Genomic DNA, 26791 nt, shown 5'->3' with positions numbered 1-26791 from the left:
TGTTTAACAGACATTCATCTGCATATCTGACAATCATCTGCAGATCTGAAGATCCATCCTGGTTGTCAGATATGCAGATGAATGTCTATTAAACAAGGTGAGTATGAGGATCTGCAGATATCGACTATGAATGCATTTAGCAGGAACTGATCTTTTGCAGATACTGATCTGTTTAATGTGTACAGCATCTTTGTGTGCAGCATCTTGCAAAGATTTTTATCTGATGGGGAGTTCAGCTCAATAGAATAGACTGTGTAGAGTATGGCTCTCATACTACATGGAAGGGGGTCAAATTGGTCTGATATCTTTCATTAATATTTCAAGTGTGTACACACCATTAGCTGTGTCACCTGACTGCCACAGCAGAGAGGCTAATTTGTAAATACAGGATGTTAACAATTTGTCTGCTCCCATGAAAGCAGGAAGTAGACACACTGCAGATTTAACGCAGGATTTGTATCAGCTGTAACAAAAATATTTTTCCTTAAAGGTTATTAGGCTGTTGCGTATCTTTTAGAGCTGAGATGAATTTCTGAGTTTAGGTCTGCTTTAAGGATTGCTTCACGCTATGCAACACATACCTCCCTGCAGTACGCGATGCATGCTGCTATTCAGTACACTGGATTCCCCTGTAAATTGATAACTTTGTTTTTGCTGCACATACCAATGCAATCGGGCAATACTGAAAAACAATTATTTTCTTTGCATTTTGGTTGGTGTAGGAAATGTGAAAATACAGGACAGTGTAGATATCCTTTAAAACACTGCCATATATTTTTGTATGATCTTCAAGCCAAAACTACAGCAGTGATCAGTGCAAACATCGCTCTTCTTCAAAATTGATATATTCTACTCTGATAAACTCCTTAATAGACTGAAATAAGTTAATGCTTTTTGTTCCTTTTAAATATAGACAGTTACAATTTGAGTTAACTGGCCTTTCAAATGCAGTCCTAGACTAGATGAAAAATTTTTCATGAAATGCATTTCTAAATTTAGAGAAATAGAACTTGTATATTCAGAATACCGAACAGTAATATTTCATTATTTTCTTAGATACAGGACAGTTCTTTAGTTAACTCCATTAGTGATACTGGTGAAGTTTAGTATTTTGGTCTGCACATCTGCTATGGCAGTTACATAGGTGTCGCTTTCTTTTTGTGATTGCAGGTATATAGTACATTTACAGAAATGCAAGCAGTAGAGCAGACAGTCTAAAGGTATTTGCCTCAAAGAAATACAACTCAGCAAGTAAATTCCTTTGCTAAAGCTCAAGAAAGTCATTGTTACAAATGAAAATAGAATGTTATTTATAGTTCACAATATTGAAAATGCAAGTGCAACACAGAACTGGTATGAACTTATGTATGAACGTCATACATCTAGTAATCATTTAGAAGTAATATCATTACAAAGATCATATTTTCTAAACAACATTCATTATCGGGGGTCTCATTTTTAAGTTCAGGTAGAAAGCAGTAGATTGGAAGGTAACAATGATATTTACCAAAAGGTACTTATAAAGAAGTGCCGAAGGCAACTCTTGTTAACAAGGGGCAGCACCAAAGCACAGCCATCTTTGTGTGTAGACATTGGTTAGTAAATGTGGAAATACCATATTTACTCAACTGCAAGCAAATCCCCAACTTTTACCCCAAAAACATGAAAAAATTAATGACCCGAGGATAAGCAGAGGGTAGGAAATGCAGCACCTAATTAGGACCTCGTAGGTTTATCTGATCACTAACCCAGGGCTCTGACCTCAGCATCTTCAGCTGAAAATAAACTAATCACTGGTACTTCCTGGACCTCATATCTTGTCATTGCATTCTCTACAGGCCTATTCAGACTCGCTTTTCTTTATGCTACCCAATTCCCCCTCCCATCCCCACAGATATTGGTTCCACTGAATGCAATCTCAGTTCACCGTTGCCCACTTCTTATGGAGCACGGATTCCACACCTCTCCCATCTTACACCATGACAGCCTTTCAATATGTCCTGGCTCTCTGCTGTTACTCTTTAGTGACCTCCTGTCTACTGAGCTACCCTTATGATTGGCAATTTGGCAATTTTAACAACACTGGTATGCACAAATCAGTGTTTGCCTCCGAGTGTTCCTTTAGAATCTGCCTCCCATAGCGGAATGCACAAGTCAATGTAACAGCTGAGTGTCTTCCAGCATGTGTTCCCCCTACCCATGCTCCCCAGCATCTGGTGTACAGCAAGTGCATATGGTTCACCATTGTGGTTTCGCAAGGGAGAGGCACTCATATAAATGGCCACAATCACCGCACTGTGCTTTGGTCGACAAGATTTCTAAACACAGGCCAAGTGATTTTGGACAATAACTAAAACATGAGTTCCACAAATTTGAATTAAACTCGAAATCTTTTACCTTCCTAAAATTAAATCATGACAGCAGATCTATTAAAAATGCATTTACTGTATATCTGACAGAAAATGATTGGCAAATGACTGGTACCTCTTGATTTGGTAGACCTACAACCTGAATTCAGATGAAAACTCAATGCTGTAATTGATGTAAATTTAACATGAATGATCATATAAACCCTAATTTTCATTGATCATCCAGGGACTGAAAAATGTACAGCTAGTAAAAATACCTTTGATAAGGAATATACATTTGTTCTTTCAAAAAAATGCACATAAAATTCCTATTTTTGTCATGTTCCAAAATAACACCATGGGCTTGAGAAAGTAGACCTGGCTGCATTTTATATAATCTTGCAAGAACAGTAAACAACTGAAACAAATAAAATAGCAAAGTCAATATCCAGTCTAATAACTGCATAGTTTTAGAAAATGCCCAAATACAACATCATCTGCATATACAGAAAGTGAATGCCATATTATATCATAGGAATAGGAACCTAATGTAGCTTTTGGAAAGGATACAGTTTAACCTACCGTACTTGATGTCTAATGCATTTGTACCTCAGGCAAAAGAAAGGCACGACTACTAGGACTGTTTTAGCAACTTGTAGTAATGCAGAGCAAATACATTTAGTCTCATTCAACAAATATTTTTGTACAGGGCATGTTAAAAGAATTAAAAATTGCAATTTCTGACACTGAACACACTGCTTGTTGCAGTTGGGTTTGGGAGTAAAATTAACAAAATTTAGGTATTTACAATTTTAACTACCAGAACATTCCATGAATGTCAAGAACCATGTGAGATAAATTAATGGCATAATGGTTTTGTTTTTTTTGCTCCTAAGACATTAGTTTATCCTGTATAATTAGCGGTCTTTCAATAATGTCTGAAGCAACTGTTGTATAATGGGTGTACAATGCTTTGCTATCGGAAAAACTACAACAAGGCCTATGACAGTCAAATATTTATAGCTGAATTTACAGCTGAACAGAAAAGCATGCCAAATTTATATTCAAGATCAGTCAAGCATAGTATTAACAGTCACAGATAAGCCTCTCATTGCAGAACATATAACATGCATAACATGTCCCCGTGATGACTTCTAAGCTAGCCTTAATAGCCCAACAGGCTGCAAATCCATTGGATGTTCATACTATGTTTCAAGAGTGCTTTTGTCTTCACGCAAAAGTATGCATACATGATGTATGAAGTTACTAGGTAAACTTCTCACAAAATATATACATATTAAGACATACAACATTTGTTTCATACAAACGTGGCGATGGAAACTAACCACTGGTACACGGAGGAAAAACATTGTTTTCCAACATGCAATGTCACGTTGGTTCAAGTGTCATTGCTTACACATCACCATTTCAGAATGCCATGTGTTCAGATGCCTGCATTATATTTTATTCGGGGAGCGAATGAACAAATCAGGGTGGAGCTAGGATTCCTCTGTTCTTGTGATGATGTCTAGCGACAAGATAGCTAGAGTTACTGACAGACATCAGACGATAATCTTTAGGTATTTCTATCTGTATGCCCTGTCACGATCTACCCTGCTTATTGGGGGAAAATAATCAATAGAAAAATAAAAAGGACTGGTAGGGTTAATTTTCCTACCCAATCTATAAATATATATATGTATTTTTTACCTGAGTTAAGTCAACACCAGGGATATCCCTTGTTTCTCACCACTTCTCCTGTTACCACCATAGGAATGGACATGGAAACCATGCGGATCCAAGCATGAATGTCCAGGGAAAGATAGTCTGTAAGAGTCAGGTTGGCACATGTATCTGATGTCTATAGGTAACTTTAGAAAACTTAATCTAATATTTAAGGAGATATGCAAAACTATGTTTACATACTTAAAATCCAAAACAGATGATGATTTTCATTGCTGTTTGTAATAATGCAAGAGATGATTAAGGAGTTGTATCTATCGTGTGGCGTAAAACTTGATACAAGGACCCTATTTAAAGTTTTTAAACTATAGTCCAAGATCACATTTAATTTAGAGGGTGACTTGATATTCACATTTCACAAGTTTTAAAGGAAAGATTTAACCAGCTACCGTTCTTCTATTTGGTACATATAAAACATTGATGGCAGTCTATCATTTTTTAAAACAGAGCTAAACTCCACCTCCAAAAAAATCTATAATTTCTTTGACAAAGTTTGGATATCGCAGTGGCAATAATTTAGCTCTCAGTTCTCTCTAGAATAGTAAAACAATGGCATCAATTTTGTCACTCCTGTCCTGCCAACAGGGGACACAATTCTGTCACTTTTCTGCCCTCTCAATGCTCCATCACAAATATCCAAATAGCCTGCCCCAAACCATCTACAATTTCTTGTAAGCTGCAGAAAGAAAAGCTACACCAGGCAGTGTGTGAATTCTACACAGTTGCCTGCCACAATTTTGGATGTTTTGACTGTGACCCAAAGAACTCCGGAGAGATGACTTTTCAGGTTTTTTTTTTTTTTGGGGGGGGGGGGGGGGGGGGGAGCATAACTTATACGTTTATACCTTTATTTTAAAACAACTTCTGGATGTTAAGCAAATGGGGATGTGTGTAGAGAATGATTCCTAGAGTGCCATTTTACATTCTACATATGGCTTTTAAACCAGTGCTTTGAAGAACTGTATTAGATAAACTGTGCCATTGTAGATTTTGATATGCATCAGCTTAATTGGGCATTGTTTTGTAAAGTATTTAAAATGGGTTAACCAAAACTGAGTAACCATATTCAAGAATGTGTGTTCAAAGAAGAATTAATCCCATAGATGTGTAACAGAATACCCAAGCAGCTCAGAGCAACCCAAAACCAATAGGAAAGTATAGGGGACTAAGAGAGACCAAAAAGCGGTTCTGGGTGTAAGCCTGGCTCCAGGGGCATAAAGAGAGAATTTGCATATTCAATAGTGATGCATTGTGGGTAACCACAGTGATACACTTAAAATTGAATTATCGCAAATACCTTATGTTTTAAAGGGAACCTAAATTGAGAGGCATTTGGATATTTACTTTTAAACAATACCAGTTGCTTGGCAGTCCTGCTGATCTCTTTGGCTTGGTAGTAGCTGAATCACAGACCTGAACCAAGCATGCAGCTAATCCAGTCTGACTTCAGTAAGAGCACCTGATCTGCATGCTTGTTCAGGGGCTGTGGCTTAAAGTATTTGAGACGCAGGATCAGCAGGAGAGTCAGGCAACTGGTATTATTTAAAAAATAATAATAAACCATATCCTTCTCAGTTTAGGTTTCCTTTAAGAAGGCAAACCACACTAAGCACAGATGTGTAAGTGAGCTGCAATCATTTTTGCAGGAACATCTTGCATGGCCTTAACTAGTACAGAAAGGAAAAAGTGTATTCAAATACTGTGCTATAAAATATAGGTCTGAATCTTTTTTTTAGTTGGGTTAATCTCCAATAGTTTAAAAGGCATAAATCAGTAAGTTTAAGCATATAAAACAAAAGTACTGTACTTTTGGGCACACAAAGTTTTCTTCAATTTCTTCTTAAAATGTTCCTTGTGCCAAACAACAAAAGTAACACCCCAGGCTCAAAGAGATGTCACTGCACAGTATATAAGCTGCCTTCTTTATTAATTGCTATGAAAGGACAACAGGCATCAGTATATATAATTAACTCATTTGTTAACCAATGCTATATCGACTGAAAAGACTGGAGTGTGTCCAGTCTCTCTCCTAGAGAAAATTGTCAAGCCATTTCACAGCTATCACTGGATTCGGGTCTTCCACCTAGATTTGCCATGACAAACTCCGTGAAGGCTCCTTGTGATATCCAATTTCATCTCTCCGACAGCTCACACTTACAACGGTTGGCTATCTTTGTCGCACACTTAATTTCTTCAGCAGCTAGGAGTTGTCACTGTCAACACCCCCTGACAAAGGAGGCAGGCTCAAATTCTGGAATGGGTTTTTATTAAGTATCTTGTAGCAAGCATCACTCTTGTAAGTTTGACAAATAAAGCGCCAGTTTCCAAACACAGGAACACTCTGTAGGATGTCCCTTTAATCTCTTCAACAGCTGTACAAAATGCTGACTCTGAGAAAACATAGCGGCAGTCAGTGTGAGCGTTTGGAGAGACGAGACAAGAAATCACGCAGAGGCCTTCCAGAGTTTGTCATCGTAGGATCTCAGGGGAAGTCCCCAAACCAGCAGTAGCCTTAGAATTGCAACAGGCTGGAATCTCTTCTTTGAGAGGGAGACTCAAGGACACACACCCTGGCCTTTTTACTAATTCTAGCAGTGGTCTGTGAGTTAATTATACATACTGATCACTGTTGTCTTAATAGCAATTAATATGTTAAGCAGCTTATATACTGTTTACTGTCATATGGAGGGACTTCGGATTTTAGTTATTTAAGCATTTAAAGAAAACCTGTATTGAGAAAAACTTCCCCTGGGGGGTACCCACCTCAGGTGGAGGAAGCCTCCGGATCATATTAAGGCTTTCCCCGTCCTCCTCGGTCCCACGGTGGCAGCGAAAATCCTCCCGGAACGGCGGAGATGTAAATATTTACCTACCGGGCTTCAGCGCAGGATCCGCTCTCCGCCTCGGAGATAGCCGATCGTTGTCGGACCGCTCTACTGCGCAGGTGCAAGTCTCCTGTGCCTGCGCAGTAGAGCGAACCCGACGGAGATCGGCTATTTTCGCCTATCTCTGTGCGGAGAGCCGCAACAGCGCCCCCGCTAGAGCCAGGAAAGGTAAATAAATCAGTGCTTGTCAGCCTTGTTGAGGGAGGATTCCGGGACACTTCGGGGGAGCCAGCGCTGGACTGCCTGCAGCTACAGCGGAGGGAGAAGCCTCATTTGGACCCTGAGGCTTCCCTCTACTGAGGTGAGTACCCCCCAGGGACTTTGTTACAGGGTCTCTTTAAGGAGAAGTTTAAGCAAAGTATTTAACGAGGACTGCCATACAAAAAATAAAAATCCGTCAGCGCTGCTGTAATGAAAAGTTAGATTTCCCTCCGGAGTCTTGTCCCAGGAAGCTGCCCTGAAGACCCCGCATCACTACACTTGTGGCGCTTGGCCCTGCTTCCCCTCCGAGAAAAAACGCCTGTCAATTTAATAAAGAAAATAGCTTTGCATTTTTCTCTGAGGAAATGGGGAGGCAGGGCCAAGCGGCGAAAGTGTAATGATGCGGGGTCTTCGGGGCGTTTTTGTGGGTCAAGACCATGGAGGTAAATATAACTATTCATTACAGCAGCGCTGACTGATTTTTATTTTTCGTATGGAGGTCCACTTAATGGAGAATTTACGGTCTTTCTCCCTGGATTCCTGCAGCAAGTGTACTCAATGTCAACCCTTTACTGACTAAGTTTCAGCACATACCAATTTATCCCTAATCAATGACTTGGCTAATATGATTCATGCTTACTTCTCCTTGTTGAAAATTAGTGATAACTGAATTTCCAGTTTATTTAAAAGTAAAAAATATGCAGAACGATTTTGTTGGCATCATGATCCATGACTTTGCTTTGTATGTTTAACAATTAAATATAATAAAAAATAAATAGCAGTTTTTAAATGTTTGCTGATATACCAAACAAGAACAATATAATCAACAATCATAAAACATGACAAAAAAAAAATAATAAAAAAACAATACACCAAAAGTTTGTTAACGGTCAGCCACACACTTGCCAATGGAAATTTTCATTATCCCCTTCAGTTAAAAAGAACTTGTGTCCTCAGACAGCTAAAATACAATTGCATTTTAGTGCAGCTCCTTTAACGCATGAAGAATGTCTGAAGGTTTGATGACCCCTGATGATTGGAACTACTGGGGAAAGAGTAGTGTGTCATTCCTCTTTTATGGTCTGGTCTTAATCATTCTTATAATTCTGAATGCAAAACGAATGAATGCATTTTTATGTAAGGCCATTGATTTCTTTTCACTGCAGCCTTTTTTTTCCTATACCTAGTCAAAGTTTCAGTGCCACATTCTTGTGGAAAACTCGGCATGATGAAGGTTTGTGATGAAACTGGGACGTTCATATGTAGTTCCTTCATCAGGCTGCAACAAATGAATTACAAGGTCTAAAACATGGTGCACAACGAGGGATTTATAGCACTGCAAGCTTGGGACAACAAGTTTTTACTCATTGTACATCACAGAGCGACACCTCTCAGCAGTTGCCTTAGACATGGCTGGATTGCTGAACTTTTATGCTCAGCTGGGGAAAAAGTTATTTTCTGTTGTGTGGATATATACCCTACAGTCGGTCCATTCTGAAAGTGTCTTCTGTGGCAGGATCAGCCAACACCATGTCTGGGTCATTCAGCATGTGGAGTCCATCCAACGTTAAAGGATCAATTTTCAGTTCATCCAAAGGAAATTGTGAGTCAGAATCAAAGCTTACATCTCCTACACCAGCCAGCGAATTGGTAAGTTCTTTTGATAAACTTGGGGGAGATTCCCCTATAATTAATATAAAAAGGGAAACCTGAATAAGAATACTATAATTTAAAAATCACAAAGTATAGTAGAATACACAGAATGTGACTTAAAAAAAAACACAAGGTAGGCCTGCACATAATGAACAAGCAAAAACCTGAGATTTGCTCACCTGTGAGTATGATGTTGGGTATGTTGCTGTGACTGGAATAACTCATCTGCTGAGAGTCTTGTAAGCTGCCGTGACTGCTTGTGAGTCCCATCATGGCTGCCTGAGAGTAGTTAAGGGTTGAGCAAGGGCTGTACAGGCTGTTGGAGCTAATTGCATTTTCAATCATGTTAAATTGCTCAAGCTGAGGAAGAGAAGAGTGGAAGAAATTGCTATGATGTATTTCCTATGGTAATATCTTAATTTATTATAATAGTTTAAGGCTCCCTGCACACTGCAAATCCGTTTTCCGATTCCGATTCCGTTTCCGATTCCGTTTCCGATTTTCCTTGAATACATTCAACAGAAAAACGGATCAAAAAACGCAGCATGCAGTTAAGATTAAAAATCTGAATCGGAATCGGATGTAAAAACAGATTAAAAATCTGAATCTGAATCTGATTTGCTTGCAGTGTGCAAGAGGCCTTAAAGAGACTCTGAAGCGAGAATACAACTCGCTTCAGAGCTTATAGTCAGCAGGGGCATGTGTGCCCCTGCTAAAACGCTATCACGCGGCTAAATGGGGGTCCCTTACCTCCCAAATCCCCTCGTGGAGTCCCGGGGATCTCTTCCTGATTGAGGCAGGGCTAACCGCTGCAGCCCTGCCTCACGCGCGTCTGTCAGCGCGTATCACCGTCTTTCCCCCGCCCCTCTCAGTCTTCCTTCGCTGAGAGGGGCGGGGGAGAGGCGGTGATGCGCCGCTGATAGACGGCGCTGAGAGGCAGGGCTGCAGCCATTAGCCCTGCCTCAACAGCAGCAAAATCTACGACCAAGTTGGTCATAGATTTTGCAGGGGGGGGGGGATTTGGGGGATAAGGGACCCCCGTTTAGTCGCGGGATAGCGGCATTTTAGCAGGGGCACACATGCCCTTGCTGAATATAAGCACTGAAGCAAGATTTATTCTCACTTCAGTGTCTCTTTAATATACTTTATGCAATACCATGCTTATATTGGACAGGTCTTGTTGCACGTAGCGATTTATTACATTACTCCATTTAACATGATGAAGTCAGGGAAAGGAAGAATATCAGTTACTACATGTAGCAAGACCTATGTATCCTTTAGACTAGTGATCTGCAAACGTGCATATCACTGGAGAGCCAAGTTTGCAGATCACTGCTTTAGACAAAAGTAAATCTGTGCCCTGGGCAACCCTAAAAATCAATTCTTTAATATCTTCTGGGGGACCTTGAGAGGTTGAAAACCCAGGACATTTCATATGTGCATGTAAAATTAAAATATCAGTTTAAAAACCTTTGAGCTTTGTTATGGATTCCTAGCAGCAGCTTTGATAAATGGCAGCTTATTAATGTGACACTGGGGTATTCCGGTAATGTCTAGAAACATACATGAATCAACAATAGGTAGTGATAAAATACAAAAAGCAAATCAGCCTAACTTGAGAGATAATACATAATCACCACATTATATAATATACCTATTTGTGACAGGTGTGCCTTTCAGGAAAAAAAATATCACATTGAACATTTGTTAAAACATTGATAACATAAGGGTTGTAGAGGTCATTTTCTTTTTCATTTCAATGTGCCAGCTATGATTTTCCAAAATGTACTGAAAGACCATATCAGTTTGTTGGAACCATTTGGAGCACAGATCGCCTTTTCAGAATCCCACCTACTGCATGCATAAGCTGAAGAGAGTAGAAAGGCAATTCTTAGTATTCCTAGCATACAAGCTTTAATAAGACACTGAGGTTTTTTTTTAATACAAAAATATTTTTTTTGTATTTCTAGCTATATTGTCCAAGCAATTCTGCAACTGCACAAAGGAACAGGCAATGATAAAGACCAAAATGCTTTTGCACTTAGGCAGGGAGCACGCTTATTTTAATAGCATGCGTTTTGCATGCTATTAAATTAGTGGACTATGCATGTGAAATCGCATACACTAAGTCTGTGTGCCACACAGCAAGTTTATTTTTCCTGCACAATGTATACAAATTGCATGTGTTTTGCATGCAATGCTTTCCTATTGGAAATCAAAAATCATCTGATACTATATGTTTTCTCTTGTTGAAAAGGGAGATTAAAAAGCAAATGCAAGAGATTTGCAAATGCAAGACACAACCGCATTCAAATCGCAATCCAAAAAACACAAACCTAGAGAAAATTGTGGAAATGCACATGCCAGAAAACGCATGGTTTTCTGCACAGACAAGTGTGCTCCCAGCTTTATATGCAACTAACTAAGCCCCTAGAATATATATTTTTTTTAATGGAGTTGTCAGGCAAAAATTAATAAAATAAGCGCTACTTACCGGAGGCTTCCTCCAGCCCCAAGCTCCCAGCACGTCCCTCGCCGCAGCCGTTCGCCGGAGCTCCGACCCGGTCCCCGACGATGACCTCAGAGCGACCTGGAGGTCGCTCTGTACTGCGCCTGCGCAATCGGCGCTATCAATCACCGCCACGTGGGCCGGAGCGGATTGCGCAGGCGCAGAACTCCGGCAAACGGCTGTGGGGAGAGCTGCGGCGAGGGGCATGCTGGGAGCTTGGGGCTAGAGGAAGCCCCCGGTAAGTAGCGCTTATTTTATTAATTTTTGCCTGACAACTCCTTTAATGAACCTCCTTCATAAGCGAGGTTTATAATGTAGAGTGCTGTTGGGTGGTTAAGGGAGGGAGAGAACACAGCTGCCATTTTTTTTTATGTACTGGCAATGTTGCATGCAGCAATGCATGCTTGGAGATGTAGTCCATGGATGCGAGAACATCTCTGTACTTGCTTCCATGGATTTCAGGTGCTGCAGTCTCTCCCTGGAGAACAGGGAGGATTTCATATGAACTAGGGGCCAAAGGAGCAGCACCCCGTAGGTAAGTAATGACACTCACCCCAACCCCATTCTCCTAATGGCACACTCCATTACGTACCTCCCTTATGGGGAGGTTAATTTATAAAAATATAAAAATAAAAAATATAAATATCTATCTATCTATCTCTATATCTATATCTGTGTATATATATATATATATATATATATATATATATATATATATATATTCCAGGTACTCAGTTGCCTTTAACCACTTGCCGACCGCGCACTCATACCGCGCGTCGGCAAAGTGGCAGCTGCAGGACCAGCGACGCAGATCTGCGTCGCCGGCTGCAGGCTAGTTAATCAGGAAGCAGCCGCTCGCGCGAGCGGCTGCTTCCTGTCCATTCACGGCGGGGGGCTCCGTGAATAGCCTGCGGGCCGCCGATCGCGGCTCGCAGGCTAAATGTAGACACAAGCGGAAATAATCCGCTTTGTTTACATTTGTACAACGCTGCTAACAGTAGCAGCGTTGTACTGGATCAGCGATCCCTGGCCAATCAGCGGCCGGGGATCGCTGTCACATGACAGGCAGGAGCCTGTTAGAGGCTGCACAGGACAGATCCGTTCCTGTGCAGCCTCGGATCTCCGGGGAAGGGAGGGAGGAGAGGGGGAATCCTGCGGTGGAGGGGGCTTTGAGGTGCCTCCCCCCCGCCAGCCACACGCAGGCAGGAGCGATCAGACCCCCCTAGCACATCATCCCCCTAGTGGGGAAAAAAGGGGGGTGATCTGGTCGCTCTGCCTGGTGTTTGATCTGTGCTGGGGGCTGTAGAGCCCACCCAGCACAGATCAGCAAATACAGCACTGGTCCTTAAGGGGGGTAAAGGCTGGGTCATCAAGTGGTTAAAGTGAACCTGAAGTGAAAATAAACTTTTGAGATAATGAGTTGTATGTGTAGTACAAATAATGAATACAATATTAGAAGCAAAGTAGAGAGTCATTTTTATTTTTAAATATATAGCTTTATTGATAATATTGCATCACTGTCACAGCTTAGAATCCACACTCTGCTTTTGAAGCTGTAAAACAAAGCAGAAGTAATCACCCTTTGCCACTTTCCTGTAGTAAAACCTAATCTCAAGCGGTTTATGCTTTTCAGAAACCAGGACTGAGGGCTGGTGCACACCGAGCAGCTTTTTCAGCGTTTCTGCAGCCGCTTGCGGCTGCGGATACGCTTGGTCAATGTATCTCAATGGGGTGGTTAACACCAGAGCGGGAGGCGTTTTGCAGAAACGCATACTCAAATTTTTTGGATTGTGGATGCGTTTCTGCCTCAATGTTAAGTATAGGAAAAACGCAAACCGCTCTGAAAAACGGCAATTCAGAGCGGTTTTGCAGGCGTTTTTGTTACAGAAGCTGTTCAGTAACAGCTTTACTGTAACAATATCTGAAATCTACTACACCAAAAACGCTTCCCAAAACCGCAAAATGCTAGCTGAAACGCTACAGAAAAATAACAAAAAGCGTTTCAAAATCTGCTAGCATTTTGCGGATCTGCTAGCGGGTTTTGGTGTGCACCAGGCCTGACTGACTAATTTTGTCAACAAGCACAGAGAAGCTTGTTTGCATAGATAACAACTCAAGTATTTTAACTCTTCATGTACATAATTTCTTAGTGTATATGATTATCTCATGTCACATGTTACTTCAGGTTCACCTTAAGGAAAGCTAAAGCAGCAGAAAAGTAGAAAGAAACATAATGGTTATTTTCCCTGGACAATCGGAGACTGTCCAGTGGCACTCAGCTAAATTCTGAAAGATATAATTTTACAGTCATCGCAAATAACAGGTTATCTTATGTTGATCATTGGCATCTTTTTGGCATAACTGATTAGCACTGGATCAAACACCTTAAAAATCTTTAACCACTTCAGCCTACAGTGTCGTTTCACCTTATGCATCTGAGCAATGTTCACCTCCCATTCATTCGCCAATAACTTTATCACTACTTATCACAATTGATTGATCTATATCTTGTTTTTTCTGCCACTGATTAGGCTTTCTTTGGTAGGTACATTTTGCTAAGAATTATTTTTTTCTAAAAGCATTTTAACGGGAATATTAAGAAAAAAATTGAAAAAATTCATTCTCAGTTTTCAGCCATTATAGCTTTAAAATATACATGCTACCATAATTAAAACCCACGTATTTTATTTGCCCGTTTGTCCCAGTTATTACACCATTTAAATTATGCCCCTATCACAATGTATGGTGCTAATATTTTATTTGGAAATAAAGGGGCGTTTTTTCAATTGAATCCATCACTATTTACAAGCTTATAATTTAAAAAAGTATAGTAATACACTTGCTTGACTTGCATATAAAAAAAATTTCAGACCCTTGTTTTCTTTTTCATTGTAAATTTTTTATTTAAATTTTATTTGGGGTTTTTCGGAGTGGGGAGGTAAACAGGGTTTTTTTTTTAAAGAAATTTATTGTATATACGGTATTTAAAAAAAAAAAAAATTATGTAGATTTAGTTTTACTATTTGGCCACAAGATGGCGTGAGTTTTTGATTTTCCGGCTCGCTTGCAGGAACAGAAGGAGTGATGTGGGACATAGAAAAATTGTGGCTTTCTAGAGAAAGCCGTCGGTTTTTCTTAGGGGGACATAGATCAATAAATGGGATCTATATTCCCATTCATTGATCTCAGGGGCAGAGAAAGGCGGCAGGAGCGCGCGCGGTCCCGCAACAGCTGTGCAGTCTATCTGGACAGATATATCTGTCCAGATAGACCGAAGTGGTTAAACATGTTGAATTTTCCCTGGGAGAATGGATTATCCAAATTATTATTTTAAAGGCAAAGAGTGCTCACATGAGATATTGCCCCTTATTCAATTTTCCTAGGTCAGGCATGTCCAAAGTCTGGCCCGGAGGACCAAACGCGGCCCACCTAGACATTTCTGGTTTCCCCCAAATCTCTTTGCAGTTGTTAATTCCATGCATCCTGCAGGCTATAGCTGCAGTGCCACATGCATGGCTCAGCAGAAGTAACAATCACTTGATTAGCAGCTGCCACTGTCCTAACTGCACACGGTTTACAGGTTATTTCCAGTGGAAATGTTTTGGAGAAAATGTCACAGGCATAATCTACCTGATGGCAATTAATTTTGCTAGTTCGGCCCCCTAGCACTCAAGAACAGCAATATGGCCTTTGGCTTTAAATGTTTGGACACCCCTGCCCTAAATGATGTTTTTCCACACCTTATCAATAAAATGCATTTGAAGCCAACAGCAAGAAAGAAAACACTCAGAAAATGCTGGCGGTACTTTAATTGCAGAGCTCTGAAAAGTTATTATAAACAGAAGTTGAAAAATGATCTCCTAAAAGAAAACTTGAATTGACCTATTTTGGTTCCTGGACGTAGTTTCTACGTCCAGGAACCATGCGCGCTACCGCGCGCCTCCGCGGCCGATCGTGCGCGTGCACGCGCACTCCCGGCCGCGGATTCGGTAGCCAAGGAATCAATGTATCGGGCTACGGAGCCCGATCATTGATTCCTCTCCCCCGCTGAAAAAGCGACAGCTTCTCTCGGAAGCTGAGCTTTTTCTGGCCGTCTTCTTCCTGATGCGTCACTCTAAGCGCGTGCTACGCTTAGAGTGACGTCATGTAAACAAACTCATGGCCGCCATCTTGTGGCCAAAAAGTAATACTACACCTGGAAAAAAAAACAACACAGAATTAACGCACATTTACATTATAAATCTATTGTTTACCTCCCACCCTCCCTAAAGTACCCTAATAAAATTTTTAGTATAAAAAAAACAAAACCATTACAATAAAAAAAACAAAACATGTAAATATTTACCTAAGGGTCTAAACTTTTTAAATATCAATGTAAAGATGAAATATTTCTATATTTTTTTTATTTTAAACTTGTAAATAGTGATAGATGCAAAATGGAAAAAATGCACCTTTATTTCCAAATAAAATATTGTCGCCATACATTGTGATAGGGACATAATTTTAACGGTGTAATAACCGGGACATATGGGCATATACAATACGTGAGTTTTAATTATGGAGGCATGTATTATTTTAAAACTATAATGGCTGAAAACTGAGAAATAATGAATTTTTCCATTTTTTTCTTATTCTTCCTGTTAAAATGCATTTATAGTAAAGTGGCTCTTAGCAAAATGTACCCCCCAAAGAAAGCCTAATTGGTGGCGGAAAAAACAAGATATAGATCAGTGCATTGTGATAAGTAGTGATAAAGCTATAGACTAATGAATGGGAGGTGAACATTTCTCACGTGAAAACGACGGAACCTGAATGGGTTAAATAAAGGCCACTGATTTAATATTTTTTTTCCTCCCTTTTCATGCATTTTGTAGGTAGTTTAAAATAATGGCTAGTATATATATATATATATATATATATATATATATATATATATATATATAACCTAGCCATTATTTTTTTTTAGTCAATTGGCTACCCTACACCCCCACCCCGAAAATTGACCATAGCCTGTGATTGACAAATAAATATGATAGGGATTAGATTTTGAGCTCCCCTGACAGACAGTTAGTGACAAATATTTTATATATATAATTTCTGTTTCAATACTAAATAATGCTAATATTTTTTCTGCATAATAAAAACTTTTTTAACATGTCTGAATGTTTACAAAAACTATGTAAAGCTCAGGAGGGTTAATTTATTCTATGGTTGAATAAAACATGGATAATCTCTAGATAAAATGTGTATGCAGCAACATGCTATATCTAAAATGTTTGTCTTTAACATGTGACACAATAATGCAACTTTACAAATCAAGTGGAATACACCATAATAAAAAAAAAGAAAAAAAAAAGAAAAAGAAAAGACAAGTAAGAGCACACAAAAGCCAAACCTATTAATGATTATTTTGATGATAAACTTAATTAAATTTTAGTGTGCCAATGTGCAACTCTAAGCAAAACAGGAGCCCATGACCAGCACTTTCTGCTTAAGAAAACAGGTTTTTTAACTCTATTAGGGTGCATTTCCACTAGTGCGGTGGGAAATCGCCGCGGATTCTCCGCGGACGAATTCGCATGCAGGAGCGAAATCGCATGCGGTTGTATGCAAATTTTACCGCGAATTCGCATACGATTTCGCATGGATGACGCTGTGTGTGAATTTAACCATGTCAGTGCCTGTGTGCTTTTTCATTGATTCCATGCGAAATCGTATGCGAATTCGCATGAAAATTGGCATGAAAAAACACCATGCGAATTCCCGATTAAATACATTGTATGCGAATCGCATGCGTGTGTGCGGTGTCCGAATTCGGATGACTCTGCTGAGCAGATTTTTCCTGCACAAGAAAACGCTCCGTTCTCCTGACAAGTGGACTCAGGCTCATTCACTTTTATTGGTTATGCGAATTTGCATGCGGGGAACGCATGCGAATTCGCGTTAGTGGAAACGCACCCTCAAAGTACGTTAATTAATAGGCGCCAATTACTACATACATAGAAATAAATAGAAAAAGTGGAAACTGTCCACATACATCAAGTACTGGCCATTTTTAAATGTTAAGCTATTAACCACTTGATAACTGAGGGTTTTTTCCCCTTGTGGACCAGAGCAATGTTCACCTGTCAGCGCTCCTCCTTGTCTTTCACCAATAACTTAATTACTACTAATCACAGTGTAATGATCTATATCTCGTTTTTCTCGCCACCAATTAGGCTTTCTGTGGGAGGTACAGTATGCTAAGAATTATTTTATTCTAAATGCATTTTAACATGACTAATAAGAAAAAAAAATTATTATTTTTCAGTTTTTGGCCATTATAGTGTTTGCCTGTTTGTCCCGGTTACTGCAACGTTTAAAAAATGTCCCTAGCACAATGTTTGGCGCCAATATTTGATTTGGAAATAAAGGTGCATTTTTTAAGTTTTGCATCCATCACTCATTACAAGCCCATAATTTAAAAATGAATAGTAATATACCGCCTTGACATACATTTTTTAAAAAACTTCAGTCCCTGAGGTAACTATATATATATATATATATATATATATATATATATATATATATATATATATTTTTTTTTTTTTTATGTAAAAAAGGTTTCCCCCCTATATAAAAAAAAAGGTTTGGGTACTATGGGAGGGAAATAGTGAATTATAAAAGTCAATGTGGGGATTTTTATTAACCTTCCTGGCGGTAAGCCCGAGCTGAGCTTGGGCTATGCCGCCGGAAGGCACCGCTCAGGCCCCGCTGGGCCGATTTGCATAATTTTTTTTTTGCTACACGCAGCTAGCACTTTGCTAGCTGCGTGTGCAATCCGATCGCCGCTGCTATCCGTCGCGCCGCAGCCGCCCCCCCCCCCCCCCCCCCCCCAGACCCCGTGTGCTGTCTGGCCAATCAGTGCCAGGCAGCGCTGAGGGGTGGATCGGAGTCCCCTTTGACGTCACGACATCGAGGTCATGGCGACTGGGGAAGCCCTCCAGGAGATCCGTTCTTTTAACGGGATCTCTTGATCTCCAATCGCCGGAGGCGATCAGAGGGGCTGGGGGGATGCCAATATTCATTGCATTGGGGACTTAGATTTATGAATGGGAATAGCGGTCCCTTTCATTCCCCTCTAAGCGGCGGTAACGGCGGTGTGCGGGTGAACGGGAGCGAGCGTCGGCTGCACGCCGCTGCAGACTTGTATTCACGGCCCTGGTGCATCCTGTGAATTTTGCAGGGCCGTGAATATACTGCACGGCGTGCAACAAGTAGTTAAATTCTGTTATAAACAATTAACTAGCAAACACTAACCGAATTAAAGAGGTATATATATATATATATATATATATATATATATATATATATATATATATAAACACTGGAGTCGAAAGGACCTTGCCCTATAGGTACTTAAAAAAGCTATTCACTTTTATTATCAAAGCAGTTAAAAAAAATAACCAGCAATGGTGCGCTCTTTTAACGTCTTATCTCCCCCTATCCACCTAAATCAAAATGGATGGGCATACATAAATATTTACAAATAGTGCAAGGTGCTGTACATAGTGCTATATATACTATACAGTTGTAGGAGATAAGACGTTAAAGGAGCGCACCATTGCTGGTTACTGATCAACCATACAGCAAGGGAGCTACTCCTTCTCTCACCTTACACACCTTATACTGGTGAAGTTTGCTCAACCTTTCTGTGGGATAGCTACACCCCACTTTACATGACTGACTGAAGTGGAGGGGAATAAGCAAGGACCCCCACAGTCCATTATAGTTTAAGACACTAATTATGAGGGGTTCCGCATATATATATAATATATATATATATATATATATATTTTAACTGCTTTCATAATAAAAGTAAATAGCTTTTTTAAGTACCTATGGGGCAAGGTCCTTTGGACTACAGTGTTTATAAACAATTAACTACATATTTAGAGATACAGGACCGGGATATGTGCAGTGTTCTCCCCAGACTTTTTTTCCAGCCGGGTGGCATGAAAAAGTAGCCGGGTGGCATGGAAATGTAGCCAGGTGCGGCGAGATGAGAGCATGCAGGGCCAGTGCATCTGTGAGCAAGTATGCTTACAGAATAGGAGGAGGTGAGCAGATGACAGCAGGGTGCTCCACAAAACTATGCGGGTCCTGTAAGGCCTGCCGTTTTGTATTGAGGACAGATAGATTTGCCTCTCAGGACCATTCAAGAGAGTATAGGGTGAGGAATTTCTTAAATTGTAACTCGGTGTGGGTAGTTTACCTCATCATATGTCGATGCAACAAATACTATGTAGGCATGACGACACGAGCATTTAAAACAAGGCTCCTGGAGCACTTGGGGAATATCACTGGAGGGGAAAAGAAATCCCTAGTGGCGGAACATTTCCAGGAAGTGCACGGTGGGTCAATTGTGGGACTTTGTGCGATGTGCATCGACAGTTTGGAGATGCCGACACGAACAGAGAGAACTGAAGCAATGTTTTTGCAGCGGGAGGCTATGTGGATGTACCGACTGAGGTCGAGGCATCCGCATGGCCTAAATGTGGATTTTTCCCTTAGGAGCTTTCTATGAGGGGTTCTCTCTCTCCCTAGGGAATTAGGTCAGCCCTGACAGAGAGGGCAATAGGTGGAGATAGGAAGCAGATCTTTATGGCGAATCACCCGTTATGGTGGTGAGAAGTGGGTATAAGTTTAGGTCGATCTGTCTGTTTGTGGGCTGACTGATAATGAAAGTTTTGGAGAATGCAGGGAGATGGAGTAATTACAGCTGTATATGGATTTAACTGTGTGTCCTCAAACACCTGTTCCCCTTCTACGTCCTCTCTCAACCCCCCCCCCCCCCCTCCCCCTGTCTCTGATGTGTGTACACGAACCAAAATGGTATAGGAGGGATTAGGACCTTTCTCACCTCAAGAACGTTATTGAAGGATTGGAATGCACCTTTGACTTGCACCGTCCTCAATCTATCACTAAAAGAAGAATTGAGAGGCAAGGGGTTAATCCTTTGTGAACTTGCTTGGCCGTCAAGGGAACTATGAACTGAGAGGGAACGATTTGTTGTTGAATACTTCCTGCTCGGAAGAGTTTATCAGTGACACTGTTTCAATCAGCGTGAAGAGGGAGGAGCTGAGGGAAGCCCATTAAGGCTCAGCCCCCCTGTCAGGAAACCACGCCCTGATGAAGACCGGAAGTCCCGGTCGAAACTAGTCGGCCCTACACGCTGCGCCGCTCTGCCGACCCGAACCACCGCCTAGTCTTGCTCTCCCCATTGGCGGCCCGGAAGCTGTCTCCGCTGTCTACACCATGCGCCTGACTTCGGATCTGTGAGATGCGCTCGTGACAGTCTAAGTGGGTGAGGGCGGAGCTGGAGTCTCTCACTACGCACTGTCTGTGGAAACATCAGTGATCCAGGAATGGAAACCGCATGATCAGTAATTGAATAGCAGGAAGACAAGGCGATCGGGGACGCCGCTGACGGGAGGGAATCAAGTGCATGCACAAACAGAATACAGGGGCCCCTGTATGGAGGTATCTATCTGGCTCTTGGAGAAGTAGGTGCAGCCGGGAGGTGTGAGTATAAATGAGCCGCTGACTACAAGTTTTATGTGCTTTGAACTGCCTGCTGCTTCTTGCTATGCATTCTAGTGCAATCCAGTGCTTTGCAGACAGCTATATGTGCCTTTGCTGAACTTGCTAGTAGAATGATGGTCAACCTCTCTGCTCTATAAAATTACAAATTGGAACCAAGTGTAAATAACGGACTCCCTCAATCCTGGGCCCGTGTGCATGGTTGATGAATGACTGGGTGATGTGTTTGGGGGTGGCAGGGTGCTGCAGCTCAATTTACAACAGCGCTGTTGTTCTTAATGATGTGCTCAGACACACTTATGTTTTGCTATGCCACAGAGTAACCAATAAACTAATCCTTTTTTCACGACAACCATGTCACAGATGGAATCATTGTAGGACAATTGTGGAGGTTGGGTGTCAAAAACCTAGTGATAGAAAAGGTAAATTGGTTGGTGGGTGTCTATACAATCCTATCCCCCCCTCTTCCCCTTCTATTTGCTCCACAAAACTAGCCGGGTGGAGCACCCGGCTAAAAGAGCCTGGGGAGAACACTGATGTGCAAAGTCTATATCACACCAGTGCAGAAATAAGTTAACAGGAAATCTTCTAAAATAAAACCATATGCCACAATATTTCTGTACAAATGTATCTTCTTGCATTCATTTAACAAGGTGCCATTCTATAACGTACCTGGTGAGATAACGCATTTGTCTGCCGTGCTGACATCTGCTGGTCATAATAGGAGTCTCCAAATACGCTGCCTAAGATTGAATGCTAAAAGTAAACAAAATAATTTTTAGCAATACATTTAATGTAATGTAATACACATGCCTTGTAAAAACCGTCTGAAGAAAATACTGAGTGTTAATGATCTTAAATTTAATTGATAAACTGTACACGAATGGAGAAATGTTACACTGACAATGGCTTCTCTTACACCAACAAGGTAGCAAGCTATCGGAAAATTTGTAAGCACAGACAGTGCTTTCTGCATTGCAGAATATACAATTCTGCACCACCTCCAGGAAATGAAAACACTGTATAAACAAAAAGTTACTAAAAGGAAAAAGAAAATACCTCAAATTAATTAAAATGTACCAGAGCTGACAAATTAAAAAGATTTTATACATACCTGGGGCTTCCTCCAACCCCATGCGCTGCGATCGCTCCCACGCTGCTGTCCTCAGCTTTGGGAACCGGGTCCCCACACTTCCGTCAGTCAAAACCAGTTAAACGTAAGAGAAGTGCGCTGTTTGTGTATCTCTCCAGCAGCCACTGGAGAGATACGTAGAGGGCGCACTTCTCCTGCGTAGCTGGCCACAACTGACATCAGTGACAGGACCAGGTTCCTGAAGCTGCGGGCAGCGTAGGACGGTGACGTGGGAGGGATCGGAGCAGATGGGACTGGAGGAAGCCCCAGGTATGTATAAAATCTTAATAATTTGTCAGCTCTGAGTCCTTAACCACTTGAGGACCACAGTGGAAAATCCCCCCTAAAGACCAGGCTAATTTTTGTGAAAATGGCCACTGCAGCTTTAAGGCCAAGCTGCAGGGCCGCACAGCATAGCACAGCACACAAGTGATTCCCCCTCCTTTTCTCCCCACCAACAGAGCTTTCTGTTGGTGGGGTCAGATCGCCCACCGGATGTTTATTTTTAACTAAATGTTTGTTTTTTCAATAAATGTTGCTATTTTTATTTTATTTTGATATATTACCCCCTCCCTCCCCCTGCCAGCCAATGCACGTGATCAGCTGTCATAGGCTTCAGCCTATGACAGCCGATCACTGCCGAGACACAGGAGGGGACAGCCATGTCACACGGCTGTCCCCAGTACAGCGCTGCTGCTGATCGCAGTGCTGTACTATGTTATTAGACAGCGGTTTCACCGTTTAACAGTCTCCTGAGCGGCAATCGCAGTTCGGAGACTGAAGGTGGGGCGGAGGTCCGCCCCCCCCCGAGCAGGAGATGCACGCGCAGCTTGCGCCTGATCTCCTGCAAACTGCAGCCCCAGGACTTGATCGACGTTAGGTGGTCCAGCGGCTTCTGTGGTGGCCACGCCCATCGGGGTTAGGTCAAAATAGCCTCCCCAATACTCTCCAACATTTTGGTGACACACTTGGTTAGGTAGTGAAACTTTCAGAAGAAGCAAAGTGTGTGAATGGGTGGGGTTTAGGTCCACATTTTAATGTTTACTTTTCATTTTTCTCATTTAAGGCATTTTATTCATAGTTATGCTACTTTCGATTTGATTAAGTTATCGAACAGAAAATATTTTTGAATTTCTATATTATGAATCCCTACCTGGTTAATTAGGCATAAAAATTAGATAAACTGATTATTCTATAGAGAACTGAAGTTGAAGAATTACAAATACATGTATATAAGTTTGATTACTTTTAACAGAGTATATTAGCTTTAATGAAGTATTATTACAAAAACACAACATACTGAATTAGGAACAATGCAATGTTTGTGGCACATAATGGGATAAAAGAACATACAAACATGAACACAGGTAATCACAAACTTTACACTTACACAAAACATAAGTTTGTCACACAGCTTTTATTTTCTGATCTGAACAGTCCTTTGCAAGAGATAAGTTACATTACCTTATTGCCTAGAACTGTATTTTTCCAAACCAAGCTGAAAATTCCTGAATTCATGTTACAAAAAATCAATTAATAAAAATACCAAGTCATATATAATGAAGCACTTCCCCAAATTCAGTAGATGCTCTAAAGGAATGTCATATTCCACTTTGTTTTAGCATGGTAATAGTAATAGTTACTCTTGCTCACTACTTAGTGATACACTGATTCAGAACAAGCACATTGCATATTATTTTGTTTTGAATCAAACGGTTGGATGAAAATTGAAAGAAAGTTTGACAGCTGAAAATCTTACACATTCAAAAATTCTCACCAATGGCCAAACTCTGGCCCTTATTCAATTCACTTTTTCTCCATGTCTATGCAGGAGAAGTGTGCCCTCTACGTATCTCTTTAGCGGCTGCTGGAGAGATACGCAAACAGCGCACTTCACTTACGCCAGACTGGCCCCGACTGACGGAAGTGCGGGGGCCCGGTATCGGAGCTGCAGGCAGAGGAGGACAGTGGCCTGGGAGCAATCTGTCCGTATGGGGCTGGAGGAAGTCCCAGGTATGTATAAAAAGTTTTCTTTAGAACAGCTCTGGTGCACTTTAAAGAAAACCTGTAACGACAAAAAGTCACCCTTTTGGGGGGGGGGGGGGTACTCACCTCGGTAGGGGGAAATCCTCCTGTGTCCCACGGCGGTCCCGCTCTTGCCCTCCGAACGGCGGGGATGTAAATATTTACCTTCCCGGCTCCAGCGCAGGCGCAGTATCGGCTCTACGCTCGGAGATAGGAGGAAATAGCCGATCGCTGTTATTCCGCTCTACTGCAAAGGTGCAAGTCTCCTGCGCAGTAGAGTGGACCCGACAGAGATTGGCTATTTTAGCCTATCTCTGTGCGGAGAGCTGCAACAGCGCCCCCCCGCTGGAGCCAGGGAAGGTAAATAAATTCAGCTCGTCAGGCTTGTCGAGCCTGGATAGCCGGAGACTTCGGGGGAGCCAGCGCTGGATTGCCTGCAGCTACAGCGGAGGAGGAAGTCCTCCTGAGTCCTGAGGCTTCCCCCTATCAAGGTGAGTACCCCTCAGGGGAACGTTTTTTTTCTACAGGTTCTCTTTAAGACGCTTGCTAAAGAACCCAAAATGGACCCCGAAGAGGGAACCAGGAAATAAGGCACACGAAAGAATATTGGAGGTTGGTTGTGTCGCCTGCTTGAATTGTGGGCTTCAAAATCACCTAGACTTAAGATGTGCAAAAACTTTTTCTACACAGGAAAAACCCTATATTTTATATCACTGCAGTCAGATCAGTGAATCAGGCTGTAACGTGCATGCAGTTACTGCAGTTTTACAGATTTATTAAAATACAATTTTTTGTCAAAAACAGGCAGGCCCAATACAGGCAGTCAAGCAGCAGAAACCTGAACAGTTGTTATTTACACTGATATAATGCAATATGTTGGAAGAACACACATTCCACATTTTTAAAACTCATACAAAAAGCACAGTAAGGGCTGGTGCACACCGAGCGGCTTTTTGGGCGTTTTCAGATCCGCTTGCAGCTGCGGATCTGCTTGGTCAATGTATCTCAATGGGGTGGTGCACACCAGAGCGGGGGGCGTTTTGCAGAAACGAAAAATGCCTGGGTGAGGCATTTTTTGGATTGCGGGTGCGTTTCTGCCTCAATGTTAAGTATAGGAAAAACGCAAACCGCTCTGAAAAACGGCATTTCAGAGCGGTTTTGCAGGCGTTTTTGTTACAGAAGCTGTTCAGTAACAGCTTTACTGTAACAATATATGAAATCTACTATACTGAAAACCGCAGCAGCAATCCGCAAAACGCTAGCAAAACGCCATAGCAAAATAAAAAAAAGCGTTTAAAAATCTGCTAGCATTTTGCGGATCTGCTAGCGGGTTTTGGTGTGCACCAGCCCTAACTACAGATTAAACCTTTTTAAAATGTACTTCTACAGCCACTCATTTGACTCAATGGGCCCTATTCAAATCATTTTGTCTTCTGTCTTTTCTCATAGGTGATTTTGTTCACACCTGGTCAGTAAAATGCCTTTGTAAGTCACCGGCAAGCAAGAAAATACTTAAAAAAAAATTTGATAATACCGTTACACCTACTTTTTGTACTTTTTCAATTAGAGCGAAGCGCTGAAAATCAATTTGAGGTCTGGAATCCACTAGCAGTGATTTTTGAAGCCTTTTGTAAGTTATTGTGATTTGAAAAGCTTTTGCTGATGTAATGCTATGGGCGTGATCCCACTTTAGGGATGTGATTTGTTTAAAAAAGCCCCGATAGCATTACATTAGCAGGAGCTTCTCAAATCACAAGCGCTTAGAAAAGCACTGCTAGTGGGTCCCGGCCTTAGAGAAGATGAAAAATCATCTCCTAGGAGAAAACGTTAATTGAATAAGGACCAACATCAACTAAACACTTCATAAAATGCAAGTATGGTGCTATACAACTTGCAGGGAACCGGAAGTGAGAGGGATTTGGAGGATGACATTTTTTTTTCCTTTTAAAGCGGAATATAACCCTACATTTTAACTTTGCTCTAAAACATTATTTACAGTATATTTTATGCAACCAGCATTTTTTTTTTTACTAGACCAGCATTGTAAGGGTTACACACAGAGTTTTAACGTTCCTGGAGAGAAATGCAGACGCATCCGAAGCTTACATAGATACATTTTGTTTACTTAAATGTATCTAAGTGTGGAATGTGACTCACTCTCTCTGACTGTGCAGGAGCTGGAGGACAGCCAAAGAGTGTGTAACATTTCTCACTTGTTACATTCTATTTAGTTAAATGTATCGATCTGAACTTCGGATGCGTCTGCATATCTCTCCACGGAACTTTACACCTCTGTATGTAACCCTTCCAATGCTGGTCTAGTAAAAAAAAAAAACGCTGGTTGCATAGAATATGCTGTAAATAATGTTTTAGAGCAAAGTTGAAATGCAGGGTTATATTCCTGGGTGTCTAAGCAAACTTCCTGGGTGTCCGGCTGATCCTCTGTCTCCAGTACTTTTAGCCATCGACCCAGGAACAAACATGCAAGTCAGATGCTCTGAGACTGAAGGCTGACTACATTAGCCACATACTTGTCTACCTACACCTAATGTGATTCAGACAGTACTGATGCCAGAAAGCTCAGCAGGACTGCAAAGCAAGTGGTATTATTTAAAAGGAAAGAAATATGGTAGCCTAAATATCACTCTCAATTCACACGTGCGCAGTACGGAGCAGCCCATCTTCAGCAGCTCGAGTGCGTCTGAAGACTCCC

At 41.3% G+C, this 26791-nt stretch overlaps 1 protein-coding gene across 8 annotated transcripts in view; it reads right to left on the bottom strand.

Moving 5' to 3' along the window:
- The window catches only part of CRTC1 (CREB regulated transcription coactivator 1), a 363687-nt gene that overhangs the window by 94678 nt on the left and 242218 nt on the right, over positions 1-26791 (bottom strand). For 3 of the 8 annotated variants that reach the window (XR_011020507.1, XR_011020508.1, XR_011020509.1), the window contains exons 11-14: positions 21594-21677; positions 9010-9190; positions 8655-8861; positions 4059-4175 (exon numbers count right to left, since the gene is read on the bottom strand). Coding sequence is in view for 4 of the 8 variants with exons in the window: in XM_068233924.1 (XP_068090025.1) it covers positions 8656-8861; positions 9010-9190; positions 21594-21677 (471 nt within the window). In the remaining 4 variants the exon portion in view is untranslated. Of the gene's footprint in view, positions 1-303; positions 4176-7681; positions 8862-9009; positions 9191-21593; positions 21678-26791 lie in introns of those variants that run through there. The other 5 variants (XM_068233924.1, XM_068233922.1, XM_068233921.1 and 2 more) reach the window with 3 other exon arrangements.

This window comes from Hyperolius riggenbachi, chromosome 1 (assembly GCF_040937935.1).
Source record: "Hyperolius riggenbachi isolate aHypRig1 chromosome 1, aHypRig1.pri, whole genome shotgun sequence".
Lineage (NCBI taxonomy): Eukaryota > Metazoa > Chordata > Amphibia > Anura > Hyperoliidae > Hyperolius > Hyperolius riggenbachi.
Note: the sequence above shows the minus strand (reverse complement) of the source record. Positions and strands in the feature narration are given on the sequence as shown.